We start from the raw sequence: 22,621 nt of genomic DNA, 5'->3' as shown, positions 1-22,621 counted from the left end.
CTGTGGGGTGGTGACGGCGCCTGCCTGCACACAGCCCCTGGGGCAGTCGGCTCAGGTTGTGCCCCCTGTTTCCCACCTGCTGCAGGCAGGAAGTGCCTAGGCTATGAGTAGAGGCAGGCAGAGGGCAGAGACTGCGAGCAGGTCCCGGGCACTGCGTGCCAAGTGCTGCCCAGGGGTCTCGGGCTCTCCAGCCACAGTCTCCCCAAGAGGGGCCCTTGACCTGCTACCCACGCCCAGGGCAGCAGGGCTCTCTTGCCTCTTGCTGGCCAAGCTGCGCAGACAGGCGCACCTCGTGCCTTGGGGCCTGGCTGGCTGCTGAGGCGCTCTTGTTTCCCCAGTTCTCATTGACGGGGTGGAATGGAACGACGTCAAGTTCTTCCAGCTGGCTGCTCAGTGGTCGTCCCACGTCAAGCATTTCCCCATCTGCATCTTCGGACACTCCAAGTCCACCTTCTAGCTTCTGTCCACCCTGGGGGCAAGCAAGCGAGCCAGAGAGAGGTCCTCAGACGACGGCCCCGAGGCCCCTGTTGCCACCCCCCATGGACCACGGCCTTGCTGGCCACGAGCGCCCCTGCTGTTCTTGTTAACATTTCAGTTTGCTACAGACAGACTTAAAACTCAAAGAGAACCAGTCGTAAGGATGAACGTACTTACAACCTGAAAACTAACGGGCGGCTCTGGGCTGAGAGCTGAGTAACCACTCTGCTTATTAACCAGGATCTTCCAGTGGGTGAGCTTGGAGGCTGGGCAGGAAGGTCAGAGCGGGCAGTGTTGAGCCCGCGTGAGGTGGGTTTCAGTCTTCAGAGCCCCACGGTGAGGACTCTGGCTGCTGCGCCCTGTCCTCCCTGGAAACAAGGCCTGTGCTTTCTCAGGTAGCCGGGGGGTAGGCAGGCAGACAGGGCAGGGGCTGCTGTGCAGGCCAAAGAGCTGGGCGGCTGGAGCTGGGCCATGTCCTGGGAGACAGGGCCTTGCCCACTCAGCCTTGTGTTGCAGAAAATCCTGAGGTGGGACCTGGAGGCCAGGCAGGGCCCCGGCCCGTGCCAGAGGCTTGCAGACACTTCTCATCCTGCCTGCCTGGGCACTCCCTCCTCGCTGTGGAGATTTCATAGTCGCAGATATTTTTCATGCTTTTAAATACATGTTACAACGTAGCTGCCAAACAGTCCTTGCTCTTCAGAAGCCCCAGCAAGATGCCTCCCGCTCCCTCGGGCTGTTCTGGAAAAGCGGGCTTAGCCAGCGCAGCGGCGTCCGGTCTGTGGGTGAGCCCTCTGCACTCCAGCCGCAGCCCCAGGCTCTAACCTGGGCATAGCTGAGATGCTGCAGGAGTCGGTCTGAACCTGGGGGCTCCTGCCTGACTCCCTGCCCCCCCCACCTCCCGTCTTCTCTGGGTTCTCCTGCACTGCTGACCCGTTCTTGGCTCAGTGGGGTCAGCCGCAAGTGTCCAAAGCTGGCTCAGGCCCCTCTGGCCAGGGGCAGGACCAGCAATGTCCACATGGTGTTGGGATTGAGATTTCAGGGTCTTGAATGTGGGCACAGGTGACCAGGTATGTGTCTCACCTGCAGCAATAAATGGTTGGAGCAGGCTCAGGCCAGTGGGCCCTGGCTAGAGCTGTGGGCGCAGCCGGGGAGCCCCCAGGCCTCTCCTGCCCAGCTCTGAGCTGTGCATTTGGCCCCCCGCCTTTCCCTGCCGCAGGAGAGGATGATCCAACTGTAGCTCCTGCCCTCCACCTGACTGCACCTGTCCCACCTGCATTGCAGGTCTCTACAGGAAGAGCCCACCTGACCATGGCCCCCAGGGGACGGGGTCACTACGAAGGCCCGGGTCACCAGCTGCTACGCAGTGTGGTCAGGGCCCAGGGCCCAGAGTGGACAGGCTGTGAGACCACTTTTTGGGTGCAGGCCACATGCCAGCAGGGGCCCACCCTCAGGTGACAGGTGGTCCTGTTTCCTTACTCCCCCCCACCCCTGAGGGCACTGGAGCCGGAGCTGGTGAGGGTTGCGCTGCGCCACGGGGGTGGGAGTTGGCGGTGGCGCCTCTTCATACTCGTCAAAGGAAAAGTGGATGGTCACCGTGTTGCCTGCAGCCAGCGCCATGCGAGGGGCCTGCGCCCCACCCTGCCCTGATGTGGAGTGGGGTGGGGGCTGTGAGCGGGTGCGCACTCAAACCATTGCCCACCCGCTGTCCACTCCGTGAAGCGCGGCCCCGTGGGGAGCCCGCTTCCTGCACTGTTGATGGGTCTCCAGCTGGGGCTGACCTCATGGTCCTGCACCGTCCCTGTGGCCGAGAGCCCCTCGCTCTTAGTACAGGCCTTGCACTTCTCCCCAGCTCTGCTAGAACCTCGCACCCCGGCCCGTCTGCTGGGCCGAGGCCCTGGGGAGCAGGCTGCAGCCTGCCTGCCTGACACCCCCTTGCATCCAGCTTCTCCCAAAGGTCAGACTCAGTGGGGAATGAGGAGAGGGTGGCCTGGCCTGGCTGCCCAGCAGAGGGCTGGCCCAGCCTTCCCAACCCTGCGGTGGGCAGGTGAGTCCATCCACCCCTCATGCACGGCTCCCTGTGTGGCCCTATGGATGCCCTTGTTCGAGCGAGAGGCCCGTGGGCAGGGTCCATCCAGCGGCTGGGGCGCAGCCACCTGGGCACGCTGCTCTGGGCTGCACACACCCCCTGTGCCTCGACTTCCCCATCGGCCACAGGGGCGACCTGTCCCCGCCTACCTCATGGAGCTGTTCTGGGGATAGTGGAGAGAAGGCGGAGCGCCGAGCCTGTGGGGTGCGCGCGGCTCTGCTGAGCTGCCGCTCCAGCCTCCAGGGGCCGCCCGCAGGCAGGGCCCGGCCCGCTCCCGGCTGCGCCCACCTGTGGCTCTCTGGGAAGAGGCTTGTCTCCGTGGGCGAAGCCCGTCCTCCCGAGTTCGCTGGCCAGGTCACCCTGCCTCCTGCGGGGCCTGCAGGCCTGGGGCCGGGTCAGCGCCGGCCAGAGCCCCCCAGGCCCACAGGAGACGAGCCCGGGGCGGGGGCCTGTGCAGGAGCTGCGGACAGCGAGGATCAGCACCTGTGGGTAGGAGCCGCCGCCAGGCCACTGGGCTCGGCTGTGCTGCCCGGGCCGCGCCACCTGCCCCACCTGCCCCACCTGCCCGTGGCCTCGCTGGGGTGGGCGGTGTGGGGGCCGCGGGACGCCCTGCAGACCCCGCGCAGCTCAGTGCGGAGTATTTGATTTCAAGGATGTATGTGTTGCTGGTTTTTCTTTTCTTTTTTCTTTCTAATGGAAAACAGGATTAATGTAAATAACCTTTTCGGGGAACAGATTCTAATCTGTCACGTATGTGACCATGTGGACTATTTTAAGGTGCTGATGCGACACTAATAAACCTGGAGGGGCACTCCCCAGGGCTCTGCCTGCCGTGTGCTGCTTCTCGGGCCGCGCGCCCACCTCCCAGCTGGCGCGGGAGCCCCCGGACCCTCAGTCAGTCTCGGGCACTAGCAGTAGCCTGTTCCTGCCACCCTGGGACCCCAAAGTCGCTGTGCGGGGGAGGCCTCTGGCAGGGGAACCCCGAGTTGAGACCCGCGTTCTGGACGACCCGGCGCACGGCCGGCTGAGGCCACCGGGCCTGGGCAGGGGTCCCACGCCGACGGCCGGAGGCCAGAGCGCAGGCGCGGCGCAGGCCGGCAGCGGCGGGGGCGGGGCCTGCCCGCGCGCCTGCAACGGGCTCCGCCCCCTCGGGCCCCGCAGGCCGCCCTGAGACCCCCGCCCTCGCCCCTTTCGACGGCTCTGAGGTCGAGGGCCCTACCCTCCCCCTCCGAGGCCTCTTCCGTGCCTTAGTGGGCCTCTCCCCTCCCTCCTCTGACTCCCCCCGGCCCCACGGGAGACCCCCACACTTCGCCCACTGACTACCCTTCCGCCGTGGTCCCCCCTGGGACCGGGCTGACCCACCTGACCCACCTCCACCCCCTGCCCTCCCCCACGGCCTCTGAGCCGCCCCTCAGCTGGCCGCCCCATCCCCCATATCGCAGACCCACCTGGACAGGGCGGGCGGTGGGCGCCCTACGCTCTCCCGCCCCGTAGGAGCTGGGGGTTCAGGCCAGGCCTTGGGGTGTGGTCTGGGCCATCGAGAGGTAAGCGTGGCCCAGGAGCAGCAGAGGGAGGCCGGGGAGGCTGGGGCCCTCGTCCCTGGACTCCACCCTTCTGGGAGGTGTTGGCTGAGCCCCCCAGCCCGAGGGGTCACCAGCAAGGGCAAAGGACTACAGGGAGGCTCCTAAGGGCTAACCAGCAACCCCCCGGGGCCGGGGGCCGGGGTGCAGGGGGCCGCCTGCCGACCAAGGGACACGTGGGACAAAATGGCAGCAGGCGCCAGGGTGCCCACAACTGGGGCATCAGGGCCGGCCAGCGGCTTGCCGTGGGTCCGGCTGGAGCCAAGTGGGCCTCGGGGACCTCGTCCTCCCCCAGAGCCCGGAAGCGAGACGCCGGGCCGAGCATGGACAGCAGCCGGCAGCCGTCTCAGGCCCCGCCGGGGTCGAAGGCCGGGCTGCCCCCCTCCCAGGAGCGCAGGCACCCCCCACCCCAGCCGGGCCGCCCCAGCGCCCAGGGCAGTGCCCAGCAGCAGCTGCAGACGCAGGACTGGGTAAGCGGGGTGCTCTGGGGCCCCTGGGGCTGGCTCAGGCCAGGGGCTGGTGGGTGGGGAGGGCCCCCGGGGCTGGCTCAGGCCAGGGGCTGGTGGGTGGGGAGGGCCCCCGGGGCTGGCTCAGGCCAGGGGCTGGTGGGTGGGGAGGGCCCCTCTCTGGGGCCCCCGGGGGGACTGCACAGTGCCCCTGGACGTGACGAGAACCCGAGGACAGGCCGTCGCTCGACTCGCAGCCCGGGGCTCGGCTGGGCCTGCCCTTGCCTCCCCTGCGCCCCCGAAGGAGCCGCCGAGACCCCTGGGAGGGCGCACGCCGTACCTGCCTCCACCCTACCCGCTCCTGGGGAGGGGCATGGGGCCCACTTTGAGGGAGCCCGCCCCCTGCAGGGTGGTGCTGGCAGAGGGTGGGCCGCCCCCGCTCCTGGGCGCAGCCTGCACGGGCACGTGTCCCCCAGCCCTACCCGCAGGGGCAGGTAGCCGCTCCGTCCTCACAGCCCTGGCGGGCGGGGCCCTGCAGGGGTGCCCCCAAGAGGGAAGCCGGGTCCTGCCCCTCCTGGGCCGGCCCCTGTCGTTTCTGGGCTCAGGGCTGTCACGCAGCCCGGGCAGCGCGTGGAGCCCATGCAGCCGCGCGCTTGGGAGTGCACCGCGCTCCGTGGGCTGAGGTCATGCCAGGTAAACGCGGGCAGGCACCGGCTCTGGACTGCCCACTGCGGCCACCGGGGCCTCACGACTTCTGGGCCCAAATGCCCACAAGGCACCAATGGGTGCCTGGCGCTGGGGACCGCGCAGGGGCAGACCAGCAGGCGCTCGGCTTGGTGAAGCTGGCTCCCTGTGATCCCTGCAGAGGGCGGGGCGGGCGTGGGGGCCGCCGTCCTGGGCGCAGAGGGGGACGAAGAGCCAGGACTTCGCCGCCACCCAAGGGGCACGGTGGGGATGGAAAGAACAACAGCCGAGCCTCGTTCTGTGGAGGGAGGCGACCCCGCCCGTTTAGGGGACAGGAGAACCAGGCTGGGAGGAGAGACCTCTGGACCCAGGGAGCGGTGGAGGGCAGGGAGGGACGCGGGCACACGTCCACCCCAGCCAGAGGTCGGCAGTGTCCTCTCCTTGAGGGCTGCAGCGAGGGCCAAGCTGGGCCACCCCTCTCGCTGCCCTTATCCACACAGTGCCCTTCCTCTGGGCCCCTGCCCACGGCGCCCCCTGCCCCATGGTGCCCCCTGCCCCACGGCACCCCCTGCCCATGGCGCCCCCTGCCCCATGGTGCCCCCTGCCCCACGGCACCCCCTGCCCATGGCGCCCCCTGCCCCATGGTGCCCCCTGCCCCACGGCACCCCCTGCCCATGGCGCCCCCTGCCCACGGCGCCCCCTGCCCCATGGCACCCCCTGCCCACGGCGCCCCCTGCCCCACGGCACTCCCTGCCTACGGCGCCCCCTGCCCCATGGCACCCACAGCGCCCCCTGCCCCATGGTGGCCCCTGCCCCATTATGCCCCCTGCCCATGGCACTCCCTGCCCACGGCGCCCCCTGCCCACGGCGCCCCCTGCCCCACGGCACCCCCTGCCCATGGCGCCCCCTGCCCCACGGCACCCCCTGCCCACAGCGCCCCCTGCCCCATGGTGCCCCCTGCCCCACGGCACCCCCTGCCCATGGCGCCCCCTGCCCATGGCGCCCCCTGCCCCATGGCACCCCCTGCCCACGGCGCCCCCTGCCCCACGGCACTCCCTGCCTACGGCGCCCCCTGCCCCATGGCACCCACAGCGCCCCCTGCCCCATGGTGGCCCCTGCCCCATTATGCCCCCTGCCCACGGCACTCCCTGCCCACAGCGCCCCCTGCCCCATGGTGCCCCCTGCCCCACGGCACTCCCTGCCTACGGCACCCCCTGCCCCATGGCACCCACGGCACCCCCTGCCCCATTATGCCCCCTGCCCCATGGCACCCCCTGCCCATGGCGCCCCCTGCCCCATGATGGCCCCTGCCCACGGCGCCTCTGCCCCACGGCACCCCCTGCCCCATGGCACCCACAGCGCCCCCTGCCCCATGGTGGCCCCTGCCCCATTATGCCCCCTGCCCACGGCACTCCCTGCCCCACGGCACCCCCAGCCCATGGTGCTCTCAGCCTGGAGCCTCTCTGGGGCCGGCCCTTCTCCAGCTTCGCCTCGCAGGGAGCCCTGCCCTTGGCTGACGTCGCAGCGCCCTGCACTGAAGGGCGTCAGCCTCGGGGAGCCAGGGTCCCAGGAGGTCTTAGGGAACAACCTCCCCTCAGGGCGTCCGCAGAGGAGGGGCACATGTGCCACTCGCCCCGTGGACTGAGCACATGAGACGACCTGGAGGCTTCTGGTCGCAGGACGTGAGGGGAGGGACAGCAGTCTGCCCGCCGCCTCAGCTGCCCACAGCCCTTTAAGATGCAGCAGCCAGAGGTCATCAGGGTTGTGAAAGCAGGACTGCTAGGAAAAGCCAGAAATACACAAACAGTGCCGGCCAGGGCAGTGCTGCACGCGTGCCCGGGAAGGTGGAGCAAGGCCTCGGGCTGCTGTGACCAGACACGCTGCTCCAAGAGCCAGCCCAAGAGAGAGGAACGCCAGGGAGGGGGATGCCGGCCCTGCCGCTGACCATCCCGTCGTGCGCCTGGCCAGTCCAGGAGAGCCAGCTGGACCGACACGTCTTGGTTTGCTAAAGCTACCAGGACCGGGCTGGCTTTTACAGCGGAGTGCCCTGGGTTAAAGGCTGACAGCCCTGGGGCTGTGAAAACGTCCAAACGAAGGCAGAAGGCATCGTCAGAGACGCTGTTCTCCGCCAGGTGGCTGCCGGTGATCCTGGACTCCTGCCTCGTGGGGAGACGCCAGGGCGCTCTGTGCTCGCTGCCTCCCCTCCGGGCGCTCTTTCTCGGAGCTCAGCTGGGAGTGCCCCGGCTCTGGGCAGTTTCACTTTCCCCTGGGCCCTGCTGCTTCAGCTTCAGGCTGCGCAGCTTCCTCCCGCCTCTGTGTCTGTTGATTCCTGCTTCTGGGTTCTTCTCTCACTCTGCAGCGTTTTTCCTCCATTTCTAAAGGACTCCAGTGAGGGGGTAAAGACGCACCCTGGGCCATGCAGTCTAATCAGAGGCCTTTCATGGCAGCAAGCTAATCAAAAGTTCCCATCTGCAGTGGGTTTACTGGCACAGGAGTGCGATTTCTTTAAATCAGGATTTTCTAGTCTCCCCAAAAGACTCAAACCAGCACCATGTTTAATAAAAGAATTCAGGAAGGTGCAAATTAATACACAGAGACCAGTAGCCTTTATAAATAACGGGCATTAGGTGGTAAGCAATTGAAAAAAGTCAGTTTACATTTGGCAACAGAAAAGATAAAATGTATAGGAGTAAACTTGAGAACTATGCAAAGCCTGTTTGAAAAGACTTTAAAACCCGTCCAAGTGATTAGTCTTGAACAGCAGTCTTGGACAGGAAGGCTCAGCAGCATCCGGGCAGCTCTCCCTAGGAGAACCAGCAAACCCGTGTACGGCTCATATAGAAAACTAAGCGAGCCAGACGCTCTCCCCGGGAAGCTCTGCAACGGGGAGCCCGGGAATGTCCCAAAGGCCCACAGACCCCTCGTTTAAGATACAGATGGCATCTCAAGCCAGTGGGGAGAATGGGGGCTTTCCAATATATGATGCTGCACAACTGGAGAAATATCTAAGAAAAAAAGAAAGCCATTGCCAATTTTTAAATAAATACTAGGATAAACACCAAATAGGTCAAAAGTCTAAATGCAGAATTATTAAAATGTGCTTTCAGCAATTATAACAACTATACCACACTAATACAAGGAGAGTCACAGAGCTACCAATGCAAAGCACCGGAAACAGGTTGGCTTTTATATGGGAACTTTATTTGGGGTAAAAGCTTACAGCCCCGAGGCTGTGGAATGTTCCAGTCCAGGCACCTAGAGATGCTCCCCCCGCCCCAGCCTGCTGCTGTGATCCCGGCCTCCTGCCGCGCGGTGGTCAGCCTGGAGCTGCTCCGCTGGCCCAGCCCCTCGGGGCCTCTTTCCGTGGCCCTGTGCTCTGCTGCTTCCGGACCCCGGGGCCCCTCGGCCTCTCGGAGCTTTTCTGCCCTTCTGTGACTCTAGGCGAGCCTGGCGCCCGCTCCCCTCTCTCTCCCGTGGCAGGGTCAGCATGGCAGCTTCCTCTGTCTCTTCCTCGGCGTCTCCGTTTATATGAGGCCCAGTAAGAGGGCGAGACCCAACCCAGTCCCGCCTCACTGACCTAGTCCAACCAGAAGTCCAAGTCCACCTGAAAGTGCCCTAATCAGAGACCCTGAACAGAATCTAACGCAGTCAAAGGGCCCACACCCAAAGGAACGGCTGAGCTTACGGACATAATATGACTGGATTCAGAAAAGAACTTCAGACTGTCCCAGGTAGAACCCTGTATTTATGCGTGATTTTTCTGTAAACTCACAACTTCTCTAGTAAAAAAATTTAAAAGCTTAAATGTAAAAACTGAAACCCTAAGAGAACTAGGAAAGGCCCAGGCAGGTCCTGCGTGGCTGACCCGCAGGTGGCCTCCCTTAGCGAGCCCCAACATGCAGAAGCCATGAAAAGAAAGAGGTGGCGTTCGGCCACGTCCAGAGCAAGCAGACAGAACTTCTACGGAAATGGGACACACCACAGGCAATGCCGAAAGATAAGTGCAAGCTGTGGGAAAACCTGCAACTTACGTTACCCCAAAGGTTCATTTCCTCTATGACTAAAGAGCAAATCAAGAAGCACTGGCAGCCCAGCGTGTCGCGAGCCAAAGGTGCGAACAAACCATTCACAGAAAAGAATACGGAAGATGCCCGCTTCCCTCACAGCGAGAGAAATCCAAGTTTAAGTACTTGGTCTCACACCTGTCAGGTGGGCAGAAATCCTCCAGCCAGTGCCACGTCCTCCCGACTCGACGTGGCGTGACATGGGCTTGGAGGCGGCAGTTTCCGCCCGGCACAGCCAGAGGGGCTGCCCAGGGCTCCTCTGACTCTCAGGGCAAGCCTAAAGACACGGCCCGTGTCCTGGGGGTTGGGGGCGGTTGTCTCCAGTATTGGGCAGCAGGCGGCAGGGCGGGGAGTCGAGGGTGTTGCGAGCAGAGGAGGCCTCATCCAGGCAGTAGACGCCCCTGGCAGCCCCTGCGAGCCCCCAAGGCCGGGGGTCCATCTGTGGACAGGCGCCGGACCTGTGTGGCTGGGGCAGGGTGTGGGGCAAGCGCTGTCCCCTAGACAGGCCAGCACACCCGCGAGCACCGTCACTAGGCGATGTCCAGCAGGAAGCCGTGTCCAGGCGAGTGGGGGCGTGCGCAGCGGCCCCTCCCAGCGGGGGCCAGGAAGTCAGCAGTGGGTTCCACGGCTTTAAAAGACCTGGAGAAAACCTGGCATTGCTCCTTTTCAGTAGTGGGCTCCTGCGTGCCTGACGTTTTCCTTGGCCTTTTTTACTATAAAAGAAATTCAGGCCAGGCCCTGGGGGCGGGGCGGGACCGCCCTCCCACCAGCAGACCCTGGGGATTTAACAGGCATTCCTCGGACGAAAACAACCAGGTAGAGAAACTAAAGAAGACAGGACACAGAGGATCTGAGGAGGCTGGCGGTGGGCACAGCCGGCACGGAGCCCCTTCCTCTCCACTGCGGTTGTAGGGAGTCGGCACAACAGGCCCCGCCCCCAGCGTGGCTTCCAAGGTGTCTGGGAAGCACGCGTCCCAGAGCAGGACAGGGACACCGAGGGGCGGCTGGGGTCAGCAGAGCCACCGGCCCTGGGCTGAGAGGGGGTGCAGGCTCGCCAGGCCCCCATCCCTTTTCCAGGGAGAAGATGGGGTTCCACCTGGAGAGGCTGAGCAGGGGCCTAGTGGGTGGAGACCGGCCAGGGCTGAATCACGGGCTCGGGTGCCACCTGGGCTGGGGAAGGAGGGCTGGCAGTGTCTGCACCGCGGGTAGGATGGACAGTTGCTCTCTGGACGCGGCTGCAGAGCCCCGGCCACTGGGCAAGGGCCTCCCCAGGGGGGGCAGGCAGACACTAGAAACAACCAACCGGGAAATGCAATGGGGAAAGTGTCCTATTTGTCTTAGCAATGGAGCCTGCAGAGTCCTCAGGAGAAAACCTATTCTTGTTTAGTAATTACATGAAGAACTCTAGAAAGTGTTACCAAATAACATGTAGAAGACCTAAACAGATGCAGACGTACCATATTATTGGATCGGAAGGTTTACTATTTTTTAAACCTACCAGATTTCCCCAAAACAACTAATCTTTGCAACCCCAATTTTAAAAAATCAAGCATTTCATGAATATTGAAATACTTATTCTAAAATGTACATTGTATTTTCTGGCAGTGTGCTAGCTATCTATTGCTGCATTACAAATGTCCCCAAAACTTCGCAGCTTAAAATAAAAATCAGCCTGTGTTTTTCCTCTTCTTGGGTAGGTAAGACACTTGGGAGCTCCTCCTCTGAGCGGTTTGGGCTCAGGGTTCCTTGTGAGGTTGCCATCCTGACGTTAGAGAGAAGGGACCAAAATGACACAACACACAAAAGTAAATAGGAAAGGAGGCATTAGCAGATGATTCAGGGGCAAAAAAGGAGTAAGACTTAGAAAGTTTCTCTGGGGTATGTGACTCCAAGCCACCCCTGATGATGTCAGTTCTACCAAAGCAGTTTATAGGTTCAGTGCAATCACAGTAAAAACTCTAACAACCTTCTTTGCAGAAATAGAAAAGCCAACATCAAATTTAAATGGAAGGTAAAGAACCCTGAAGAGCCATAAGCACCTTGGAGAAGAAGAGCAAAGCTGGATGACTCACATTTTCCCTTCTTAAAATTTATTCCAGGGAAGTGGATGTGGCACAAGTGATTGAGCCCCCGCTTACCATACAGGAGGTCCCTGGTTTGGTTCCTGGTGCCTCCTAAAGAAGATGGCAGGTGTGGCGAGCTGGTGCAACAAGAGATGCAAGAATAAAAGCATAATGAGAGACACAACAAAGCAGGGAGCAAGGTTCCCAGTACCTCCTAAGGAGGATAAGCAAGACAGCAAGCTGATGCGATGGGCAGGCATGGTGCATTGACGCAACAAGATGACCTAACAAGAGACACAAGAAGGAAAACACAATGAGAGACCCAACAAAGTGCTGAACAAAGGTGACTCAAGCAATTAGGTGCCTCCCTCCCATATCAGAGGTCGCTGGTTTGGTTCCTGGTACCTCCTAAAGAAACAAGGAATATGAAGAAACACGGCTAGTGCAAACTGCGAGGGGTTGGGGAGAAATAAAATTTTTAAAAAAACCCAAAACTTATTGCAAAGCTACAGTAATCAAAAGCATGAAACTGGCAAAAGGACAGACATGTAGATCAATGAAATTGAATTTAGAGTTCAGAAATAAACCTTACATCTATGGTCGATTTTTAAAAGAAAATTTTTAGGTAGCAGGAATTGAACCTCGGACCTCTGATATGGGAGAGAGCTGGTGCTCAACCGCTTGAGGCACATCTGCCCCCCCAGTTGAATTTCAACCATGGGACCACGTCCACTCAGTGGGGAAAGACTACTCTTTTCAACGAATGGTGCTGGGAAAACTGGATGTCCATATGCAAAAATTAACTCAAAATGGATTAAAGACCTAACTAAAAGAACCAAAACTATGAAACTCCTAGAAGAAAACAAAAGGAAGCATCTTCAGAACCTTTTGTGTTAGACAGTGGTTTCTTAGACTTTACAACAAAAGCATGAGCAAAAAAAGAAAAAAATAGGTAAGTTAATCAAATAGGTAATTAAATAGGTAATTTTAATCAAAATAAAAAACTTCAAAAAGACTTCATTATGAAAGTAAGAAAACTTACAAAATGGGAGAAAATATTTGTTAACCACATATTCAATAAGGGTTTATTATCCAGAATATATAAGAAAACCCTACCACCCACCAACAAAAAGGCAAGCAACCCAATTAAAACGTGGCAAAAGACTCAAACAGATACTTCTTTGATGAAGATCTACAAGTGGTCATAGAACACATGGAAAGATGCTTGACCTCATTATTCATTAGGGAAATGCAAATCAAGACTACATTGAGGGAAGCGGACTTGGCCCAGTGGATAGGGCGTCCATCTACCACACGGGAGGTCCACGGTTCAGGCCCCGGGCCTCCTTGACCCGTGTGGAGCTGGCCCATGTGCAGTGGTGATGCGCACAAGGAGTGCCCTGCCACGCAGGGGTGTCCCCCACGTAGGGGAGCCCCACGCGCAAGGAGCGCACCCCATAAGGAGAGCTGCCCAGCGCAAAGGAGAGTGCAGCCTGCCCAGGAAAGGCGCCGCACACACGGAGAGCTGACACAACAAGATGACACAACAAAAACAGACACAGATTCCCGTGTCACTGACAACAACAGAAGTGGGCAAAGAAACAAGATGCAGCAAATAGACACAGAGAACAGACAACGGGGGCAGGGGGGCGGGAAGGGGAGAGAAATAAATAAAAAAATAAATCTTAAAAAAAAAGACCACATTGAGATACCATTTCATATCCACTAGGATGATTCCTGTTAAAAAATGGAAAATAACAAGTATTGGAGAGGGTGTGAAGAAATAGGAACACATGTTCATTGTTGATGGGAATGTAAAATGATGCAGCCGCTATGAAAACAGTTTACAGTTCTTCAGAAAGTAAAATATAGAACTACCATATGAAATGGCAATCCTGCTTCTAGGTATATATCCCAACAAATTAAAAGCAGGGACTCAAAGAGGTACATAGCAGCATTATTAACAGTTGCCAAAAGATGGACGCGAACCAGGTGTCCATCAACAGACAAGCGATAAGCAAAATATGGTCTGTCCACACAATGGACAGTTACTCAGCTGTAAAAGGGAAGGGGTGAGCCTTGAAGACGTCCTGTTAAGTGAAATAAGCCAGACACAAAGGGACAGACATTGTGCGATATCACCAGACACAAAGGGACAGATATTGTGCGATATCACCAGACACAAAGGGACAGATATTGTGCGATATCACCAGACACAAAGGGACAGATATTGTGCGATATCACCAGACACAAAGGGACAGATATTGTGCGATATCACCAGACACAAAGGGACAGATATTGTGCGATATCACCAGACACAAAGGGACAGATATTGTGCGATATCACCAGACACAAAGGGACAGATATTGTGCGATATCACCAGACACAAAGGGACAGATATTGTGCGATATCACCAGACACAAAGGGACAGATATTGTGCGATATCACCAGACACAAAGGGACAGATATTGTGCGATATCACCAGACACAAAGGGACAGATATTGTGCGATATCACCAGACACAAAGGGACAGATATTGTGCGATATCACCAGACACAAAGGGACAGATATTGTGCGATATCACCAGACACAAAGGGACAGATATTGTGCGATATCACCAGACACAAAGGGACAGATATTGTGCGATATCACCAGACACAAAGGGACAGATATTGTGCGATATCACCAGACACAAAGGGACAGATATTGTGCGATATCACCAGACACAAAGGGACAGATATTGTGCGATATCACCAGACACAAAGGGACAGATATTGTGCGATATCACCAGACACAAAGGGACAGATATTGTGCGATATCACCAGACACAAAGGGACAGATATTGTGCGATATCACCAGACACAAAGGGACAGATATTGTGCGATATCACCAGACACAAAGGGACAGATATTGTGCGATATCACCAGACACAAAGGGACAGATATTGTGCGATATCACCAGACACAAAGGGACAGATATTGTGCGATATCACCGAGAGGAAATAATTAGAATAGGCAAATTCAGAGTCAAACTAGAGCACAGGTTGCCAGGGCGGGGGTGGGGTAGGGAATGAGGACTTAAGGCTTTGTGAGTATGGACTTTCTGTTTGGGGTGATGGGAAAGTTTTGGTAACGGATGGGGTGATGGTAGCACAACATTGTGAACACAATAGCACTGAGCTATATATTTAAATGTGCTTAAAAGGGAAAATTTTTTACTAGAATAAAAACTAAAACAAACATATGACTGTACAATACAAACTGAAAAAAGAGACAAAAAGATTTAAAAAAAAAACAACACAAATAGTGAAACCTAATTTAAACCGTAGAGTGTAATTAATTGTTACAAACAGTGAAACAATATTGTTACAATTATACTATGGAACCACACTAGTGTTAATATAGGGAAAACTATGTTTGTGAGGGGGCTATATGGGAACTATTTTCTGCTTGATTTTTCTGTAAATCTACAACTCCTCTAACAACGTTTTTAAGCTGTCAGCCAGAGCTGCTTCCCCTGACAGCTTGACCGCGGCGGGAGGACCCGCTGCCGAGGTGGCTCCCTCGTGTGGCTGGGGGTCCAAGCTGGCCGTGGGCAGAGGCCGCAGTGCCTCGCCACGCGGACCCCGCCACGGGCTGCTTGAGTGTCCCCTCAGTGGCTGCCCCCGAGGGAGTGACCCGGGAGAGCGCGTGGCGAAAGCTGCCGTATCTCTGGTGGCTTTGCCTTGGAGGCCGCTCTGTCATTTCATTCCACAACCCCCTGCTGCTTACACTGTCCTCCCCTGGTTACAGGGGGAGAGGACCCCACCTGGACGCCACGACAGGCTGTCGTCTTGTGGGCCCACCAAATCCCAAGCAGGATAAATAGGAAACTGTGTAGCATCAGCCTAGCGAACCTGCAGAATGCCAAAGTCAAGGACGACCTCAGAAACAAGCAGGGGCCAGAGCACCTGCAGTGGACTGATGGCTGCCCTCCTACTGACAAGCCTGGAAGCAAGCCTGGGCCAGCTCTGGTGAAAACAACGCTTGAACGTCAATCACAGAAAAACCAGGATTTTATAACGTACACATCCTCAGTGCCAAAAATGTCAGATGTGCCTGTGGGTGAAGTGAAAGCGCAAGGTCTTCTGCGTTCCTTGTTTGTTTGATAAGAGGATGGAGATATTAATCAGCTTTCGAGTGGGATAAATCTGCATGCACGCCATGAGTACACCAGACAAACAGAAAGAGAACCTCTTCCAATAGAGTAGAGGGGTAAACAGAACAGAACAAAAGCAAGAGGAGAGAAAAAGAAACAGACCAGAAGAGATAAAATAAAACACAAGATAAGGCAGCAGATATAATTACAAATATGTCTGTTATTACAAGTGAACACGGACCAAATGCGCGACTTGAAAGGGTTGTCGAAGTGGATTTACAGACGTCAAGTCCAGCTGTATGCGCGTGAATACGTGTGGAGAGAAGCACAGGCACATTCCAACCAAGTGGGAGAAATACAAACTGTGAATGTCTGCACTTCAATTCAGGTGTATTTTGCTGCCAAACTCATCAAACTTATTTGGATTTTGGAATTAGAATGAGTGGATGCTTGGTGCATGGAGGGGCAGGAGTAACAAAATTGGTTTCATTTATTGAAAGTTCAAAAACATGGGGAGTGGATGTGGCTCAAGTGGTTCAGCGCCAGATTCCCACGTGCGAGGTGCCAGGTTCACCCCCAGCCCCCAGCATCCCAAAAATAAATAAATAAATAAATAAAACATGCAAGAGGAATTAACATATTAATAATACGGTACAATCTAAAGAAACACACATTAAAAATATACACTTGGAAAAGAAACTGCAAGAATTTTGGAAAGATCAAGGCTTTCCTTGCTTGCGCTGAGCTCTAGCAATTAGAATTGTGTAATATTGGGACACAGTAGGAAAAAAGATCTGCAATCTAGAGTCAGAAATGGACCTGTGTATAAATATGGGGATTTAATTTATACTTTGCATGGCACTTCAAAGAAGTGGGGAAAACAGACTATTCCATAAATGATATTGTGGCAACTGGCTATCTGTTTAGATCTTAAATTAGATCCCTACTTCTCACACAACACGAAAAACAAATGTTGAAACAAACCATAGAAGTACTGGGAGAATACGGAAGAGGAATATTTAGAGTCTTGGCATGGGGGAATGCCTTTCCTAGGCACTAAGTAAAAAATCAAAGAAAAAGACTGACAAACTTGACTACAAAATTTCTGAAATTTGGTACAATAAAAGGCACAAAGTCTAAATAAAAACCTGGAAGAAAATACATGTAATATTTATACCATTCTAATGTTTATGCACCAAAATCTATGAAGAGATGCTTAAAAGCAATGAGGAAAAGACTTTAAAAAACTCAATAATAAAATTGCAAGTCTAGGGACATACAATTCATAAAAGTAGAAAATTAAGTGGACATGAAACCCGAGAAGAACAGCAATGGCCCGGTGCTGGCTTCGCAGTGACGGTGCCAGCGTCGTCCGCAGCCGACCACGGGCCGCGGTGTGATGCGTGTGCTTTTTGTTTACCCCGGAAGGTAATAATTATCTTTTTGGTTTTTGTTTTTCCTTAGTTTTCAATGAGCCAATTGTTAGTTCTTTCCCAAACTTTCAAAAAAAAAAAAAAAAAAACCCACCAAAACCCAAAAACCCCAAACCATGAACGGCCCCTCTCGCCTCTGCGGGACAGGCTTCCGTCCCTCTTCTGTCCAGTTCTGTGTGAGTCCATCCACTTTGTTCCCAGTTCCCCGAGGCTAGTCGGCGTTTGCTGTCACGGCTCTAGTAACAACTAACGTCTCAGTGACACAGGGTGACAGACGTCCCTGGGCTTCTGTGTCCCCGCGCATGCTCACCTGGGCCAGGGCTTCCAAGGGCCACGCTCCCGGCAGCAGCACAGGAGGCTGCCTCTGCCCACACTCATTTAAAGCGCCTGCTGCTGAGGCTGTTGTCCAACGCAAGTCATGTGGACAAGCCACCACCCATGGGACAGGAGAATGTGCTCTAATGGGAAACAAAGTCACCAACAACGGGAGAGTTTAAGAAAATTAGGAACAACCCCCCACATCTTCTACTGAATTTTTAACTCTGAAAACCTTTTTAATTTTTAAGAGCGTGTTTTTGTTCTCTGAAAGTCCTTTTTCACATTGTCCTCTTCTTGTTTCGAGGATATGTATCTTCGAGAACAGCAGTTAGGGTTCAGGCGATAGCACTTTCCTCCAGCCGCTCTCATCTGGCCGGCGTGGCTGGCATAGCCGCGAGCACGGGAGGGGCTTCTCCCTGGCTGGCTGGGGCCTTTGGCCACAATGTGCGGGGAACTCCAGCCCTTGGGACTGGTCGTTTTCCCAGGGGAGAGAAGATGCCCGCCGCTGCCCCTTGGGCCCGCATTTCCCTCTGCGTCTGCCTTGGTCCCCTCCGTCGGCGCCCCGCGTCCTCTCCCCTCCGTCGGCAGGTAGCACCCATCTGCCTCTCCCTGAACTGTGCAGACCCCTCCCCTGCTCGGAGGGCTGCAGCCACCTGGAGGCAGACGGCGCCTCCCAAAGCCCGGTTCCCGCCTGTGCGGGAGGGCCAGGGTCCCGCGGCGCAGGGCGCAGACCCCGTGGTTCACCGGGCCGCAGGGGCCTGGGACCAGCCTCCCGGACGCGGGTCTGCCGGAGGGCCCAGCCCCCTGCGTGGGTGGGGGAGGAAGCTCCGAGCCGGACTGCGCAGGGGGTTGGGGGGGTGGGCGTGGCCGGCGAGGGCGGGAGGGGGGGAAAGGGGTGCGCGGGGGGGGGGGGGGGCGGCGCGGGGGGTTGGGGAGGGCCGCCCCGCGCCCACGCGCCCCTCGTCGGTCCGCAGGTGAATGAGCAGCCGGAGGGCAGGCGTGTGAGCCGCCGCTGGAGCGTGAGCATCGACGACCGGCGGCGGCTGGCCGTGCTGGGCGGCCTGGAGCGCGCGGCCTCCCCGGGGGCCTCCGCGGGCATCCGGGTGCGCGGCGGGGCGGCGCGGGGGCCAGCCCGGTGTCGCGGAGACTGCGGGGCCGCCTCCCGCAAACTCACCCCGCCCCTGCGGCCCCCAGGACATCGCGCAGGTCGTGGCCCAGCTGGTGTCCGAGGACGTGGACAGGGACGTGCTCATCTCTCACCCGCCCAGGTCCGCCGAGTCCACCAACGCCTTCCGCGCCTTCCTGGCCAGGAGCGCGCCCTTCTGGCAGAACTCGACTCAGGAGCAGTGAGCCCCACGGCGGGGGCCTCGGGGTCGCCCCCTCCTAAGAGCCCGACTCAGTGCAGTTGTCTGTCCTGCAGCGCGTTTCCTTGGGGCCTCGGGGGTGCGGGGAGGCGGGGCCGTGGGCCTGGGCAGCGGGCCGATCGGGTCAGGGATGAGGGCAGGCCGGGGAGGACCCGCCTGGGACTGGAGTCTGCCCGAAGCCCCGTGGGGAAGCCCCAGCTCTTGAGGATACCTGGGGGGAGGGCAGTAGTGGGACAGCTCTCTGGGCCTGCTGCACCCCGTGCTGGGACAAGCACTTGCAGAGGACACGAGTGGGACTTCCCCGCAGGCCCCTGGACGCCCAGCTCTGGGCCCAGCTCCATATGCCCCCAGACCGTGGCAGGAGCAAGGTGGGGAGCGGGCTGGCTGGGGGCCTGGCACGCCTGGGGAACTGGGCACCCTATCTGCCTGGGGCAGCTGTGCGGTGGGCAGGGGCCCGAGGCACAGGTGATGTGCGCGGGGTGGGGTGGGGGCACCCAGGGGGCCTAGGGGCCCGGAGGAGGTGGTGGCTGCGGCCTCTGGAGAGGGAGCCCCTGGGCAGCAAGGGCCACGAGGGGCAGTGACAGCAGAGGCGAGGCCGGGTAGCCTTGGGCTGAGCGTGGCCGCGGGTCCACGCCTGGCCTGGTCAAGGCGTGCCGAGCTGGGCACGACATTTTCTCAGGAGGGCTTGAGAGACGGAGCTGAGGACAAGGAGCGGAAGAGGGAGGTGACACGACCAGGGGGCTGGCCGGGCTCCCGTGGTGGTAGCAGTTGGGTGGAGGGGGGTGGGGAAGACGAGGCAGCGATTCGGTCAGCCCAAGACCCCTGGTGAGCAGGAACCTGGCCATAGAGGCCCCCGGCTCCCCCACACCCCCACGAGCTGGCAAAGCACCAGATGTGGCTGTGTGGTCCTCCCCGCTGCCTTTAGCTGCAGTCCCATCGTCTGTCCCTCCCCACCTGCTGCTCCGACTTGAATCCCGCATCTCCACTCATCTCCCACCTCCCACCCCTCCTTACTCTAAGACCCAGCTCAAGTCCTCCTCCTCCAGGAAGGCTTCCAAGATCACAGCTAGGCACACCCACCCCGTGGCTCTCTCAGGGGTCCCTTGGACATAATTTTGTCCTCAGAATCCCTGGGGTGGGCAGGGGCAGATGGCTGGGCCATGCCTGCAGACTCTGTATGGGAGGGGCCAGAGTGGGGGAGGGTGCAGGGTGAGGTTTGGGCAGGGCCTCGGGGGCATCATAAGCCCCCTCGCCTCCTCAGAGGCCCCTGGGTGGCCAGGTGAGGGGTGGGGTCTGGGCGATGCGCGGGCAGGCACATCCAGAGCTCAAATGTGCACGGCCTTAGGCCCGGGTGGCATCTTCTGTCACTGAATGGCTTTCGAGGACACCGAGCTGTTGTCCTTGGGAAGTCGGGGTTCACTGGGCTCGCCCAAGGACTGATGGCCTTGCTCGGGGTTGCCGTCAGATGGTGACGATGGGGTGCTGGCATCACTGTCCCCAGGGCCCGTGTGCAGAGCAGGAGCAGCTGCCCTGGGGAGGGCACGCTGCCTGCCGCGGTCCGGGCTGGCGCAGCTCCCACAGAGCGCGAGGCTTCAGACAACGCAAACTCGCTGTCAGTTCTGTGGAAGTGGGGCGGGTCGGCCAAACTCTGTGCGCTTTCTGGCAGCTTGGGACAGTTTGGGATCATTTGTGAATCCCAAAGAGAGGTTATGTTTATAAATTAATCTGTTCCTCTGGGTGTGATACCCTTTGATTATATTAAATTCAGGGAGGGGCCCCTGATTGTTTACTTGATAAATCAACTTAGGGCTTCTGATTGGCCCCATCGTAAGGTGTGACTCAGGTTGAGTCCTGCCCCCTTGGACACTCACTTCCCCTCGCAGGAAGAGAGAATTCTTTTATTTCTCCCCACCCCCTCGTTGTTTGCACTTGCGGTGTTCGTCTTGTTTCTCTAGGAGGCACCGGGGACTGAACCCGGGGCCTCTATGTGGGAGGGAGGCGCCTAATTGCTTGAGCCACCTCCGCTCCCTGTCTCTGTCACTCTGTCACAGAGAGATGAGCCATTCGCTTGACAGCTTACAGCTGACCGTGGGACGAGAGTCGAGATTGGTATAGGAGCCCTGGAGCCGAGCCCTGTGCCAGCCTGAAGCTGACACGGGAGAGCTGGGCCCACGGGGCCTGGAGAAGCAGCGCAGGCCCAGTGGGGAGGCCGGAACCCGCAGAGATGCCCGCCATGTCGCTTCAGCACGCGCTGCTAACTTTGGTGAGAAGGCACCTCTTATGGTGCCTTGAGCTGGACTTTCCACGGCCCTGGGACTGTAAGCTTTTACCCCAAATAAATGCCCTTTATAAAACCAACCCATTTCTGGTACTTTGCACGGGCAGCCCTTTGGCAGAGAGCACCCAGCGCTAAGGGAGGCTGGTTCTTGAGGCCCCTGCGCTCCTTGACTTGTGGCCCCTGCGATGCCGTGCGAGCCAGCAGCGCAGCTTTTCCAGCCCGTCTGCTCTGCTTCCCCAGCACGTTGCTCCGTGTTGAGGCCAATCCAGGAGAATCTATTTCAAGGTCTGTCGATCGGCGAACTTGCTTCCATCTGCAACGCAATTCTCCTCTGCCTGTAGCCCACAGGGTGCTCCTGGCCTCCGGCGGGGGGCTGGGGTATGCCTGATGGCCTTTCGGGCACAGGATGACCCCCTCCCCAACAGTTTTCTGGCCTCAACTGCCCATTGTGCTGCGGTTGGGAAACCCTGTAAGTGAGGGGTGTCTGGGGAGGCGTGGGCCCCACGCGAGGGGCCCCTAAGTGGTTAGAGTAGGGGTTCACTCAGGCAGGAGGAGAGGGGGCTGACTGCACGGGGAGTCGCCTGGACGCTGGCAAGGCTGACCAGCCCTGGGTGTGGGCGGGTCCTCTGCGGCCTCCAGCACTTCCTGCGCTGCCTCGCCTCCCACGGGTGTAGGTCTGCTTGGGGCAGGCAGCAGGGGCCAGCGCCTGGCAGGTGTGGCCTTCCCTAAGGGCCGATGGACAGTCAGGGCCTGTAGGTGCTTTTACTGCCCTTTTTAAAGTGGCTTCATTGCATCACAGAGCTGCGTGCTATTAAACGACACCGGAGAACAAGGCTGCCCAGAATTTGATCCTTCTATAGCCACTGATAACGTTCTGCAGAGGTTATTCCAGCTATTTCTAAAGGCGAATGTAGACATGAAAGGATATATGAAAATACAGAAGTAATTGTAAGGTTATGCTTTGAATTACTACTTTAAAATTAAAAATCAACCCATTTTTAAAAATGGAAAAAACATTTTGCTGAAATTAGATGAATTCTTCTTCAACCGAAGGTTATAAGATTCTCTTAAAATCATTTGTAGATTATGGAAAATATTAAGAGGTGGTGTCTTTTTTTTAGGAGGCACCAGGGCTTGAACCCAGGACTTTGTACATGGGAAGCGGGTGCTCAACCACTTGAGCTACGCCTGCTCCTGTCATTTGTTTTTAACGGGGAGTTTGGGTTTGGACCACACTGGCAGAATTCTGGCTGTGCAGGTAAAGGACTGGCCAGCTCACTTCCCCAATCTCTGCCCCTCTCCTGGATTTTTTTCCCCTCCCCGCCACCTTGCTGTTTTTGCTCTCTGTGTCCATTCGCTGTGTGATCTTCTCTATCTCTTTCTGTCATCTCGTCTTTCTCCTCTAGGATTCACTAGGATTGGATGCTGGGGAACTCTGATGTTCTCCTGGATATTTTTTGTTTTATACACTCAAAACAGTTAAAAATTTTTTTATTTATTCCTTCCTCCCTCGCCCCAAAGTCAGTTCTGTGTGCATTCACTGTTCATTCCTTTGTGTCTGCTTGTCTTCTCTTTAGGAAGCACTGGGAACCGATCCTGGGACCTTCTGGAGTGGGAGAGAGGCGCTCAATCTCTTGCGCCACCTCAGCTCCATGATCCACTGCATCTCTTATCATCTCTCCTCTGTGTCT

The 22,621-nt window shown here is 57.7% G+C and overlaps 2 protein-coding genes across 6 annotated transcripts in view; both read left to right on the top strand.

Moving 5' to 3' along the window:
• The window catches only part of PACS2 (phosphofurin acidic cluster sorting protein 2), a 68,681-nt gene extending 65,292 nt beyond the window's left edge, over positions 1-3,389 (top strand). For 4 of the 5 annotated variants that reach the window (XM_058290756.2, XM_058290746.2, XM_058290764.2 and 1 more), the window contains one exon: positions 339-3,389. In XM_058290756.2, coding sequence (XP_058146739.1) covers positions 339-457 — 119 coding nt within the window. In that variant the 3' untranslated portion in view covers positions 458-3,389. The remainder of the gene's footprint in view (positions 1-338) is intronic. The other variant, XR_009184249.2, reaches the window with a different exon arrangement.
• A 1,077-nt stretch (positions 3,390-4,466) lies between these two features.
• TEX22 (testis expressed 22) lies at positions 4,467-18,717 on the top strand. Its single transcript, XM_004474933.4, has 3 exons — positions 4,467-4,613; positions 18,263-18,391; positions 18,483-18,717. The coding sequence occupies exons 1-3, from the start codon at positions 4,467-4,469 to the stop codon at positions 18,636-18,638; spliced, it is 432 nt and encodes a 143-aa protein (XP_004474990.1). The 3' UTR covers positions 18,639-18,717.
• The last annotated feature ends 3,904 nt before the right edge of the window (positions 18,718-22,621 follow it).

The sequence above is a fragment of the Dasypus novemcinctus genome, chromosome 3 (assembly GCF_030445035.2).
Source record: "Dasypus novemcinctus isolate mDasNov1 chromosome 3, mDasNov1.1.hap2, whole genome shotgun sequence".
Lineage (NCBI taxonomy): Eukaryota > Metazoa > Chordata > Mammalia > Cingulata > Dasypodidae > Dasypus > Dasypus novemcinctus.
Note: the sequence above shows the minus strand (reverse complement) of the source record. Positions and strands in the feature narration are given on the sequence as shown.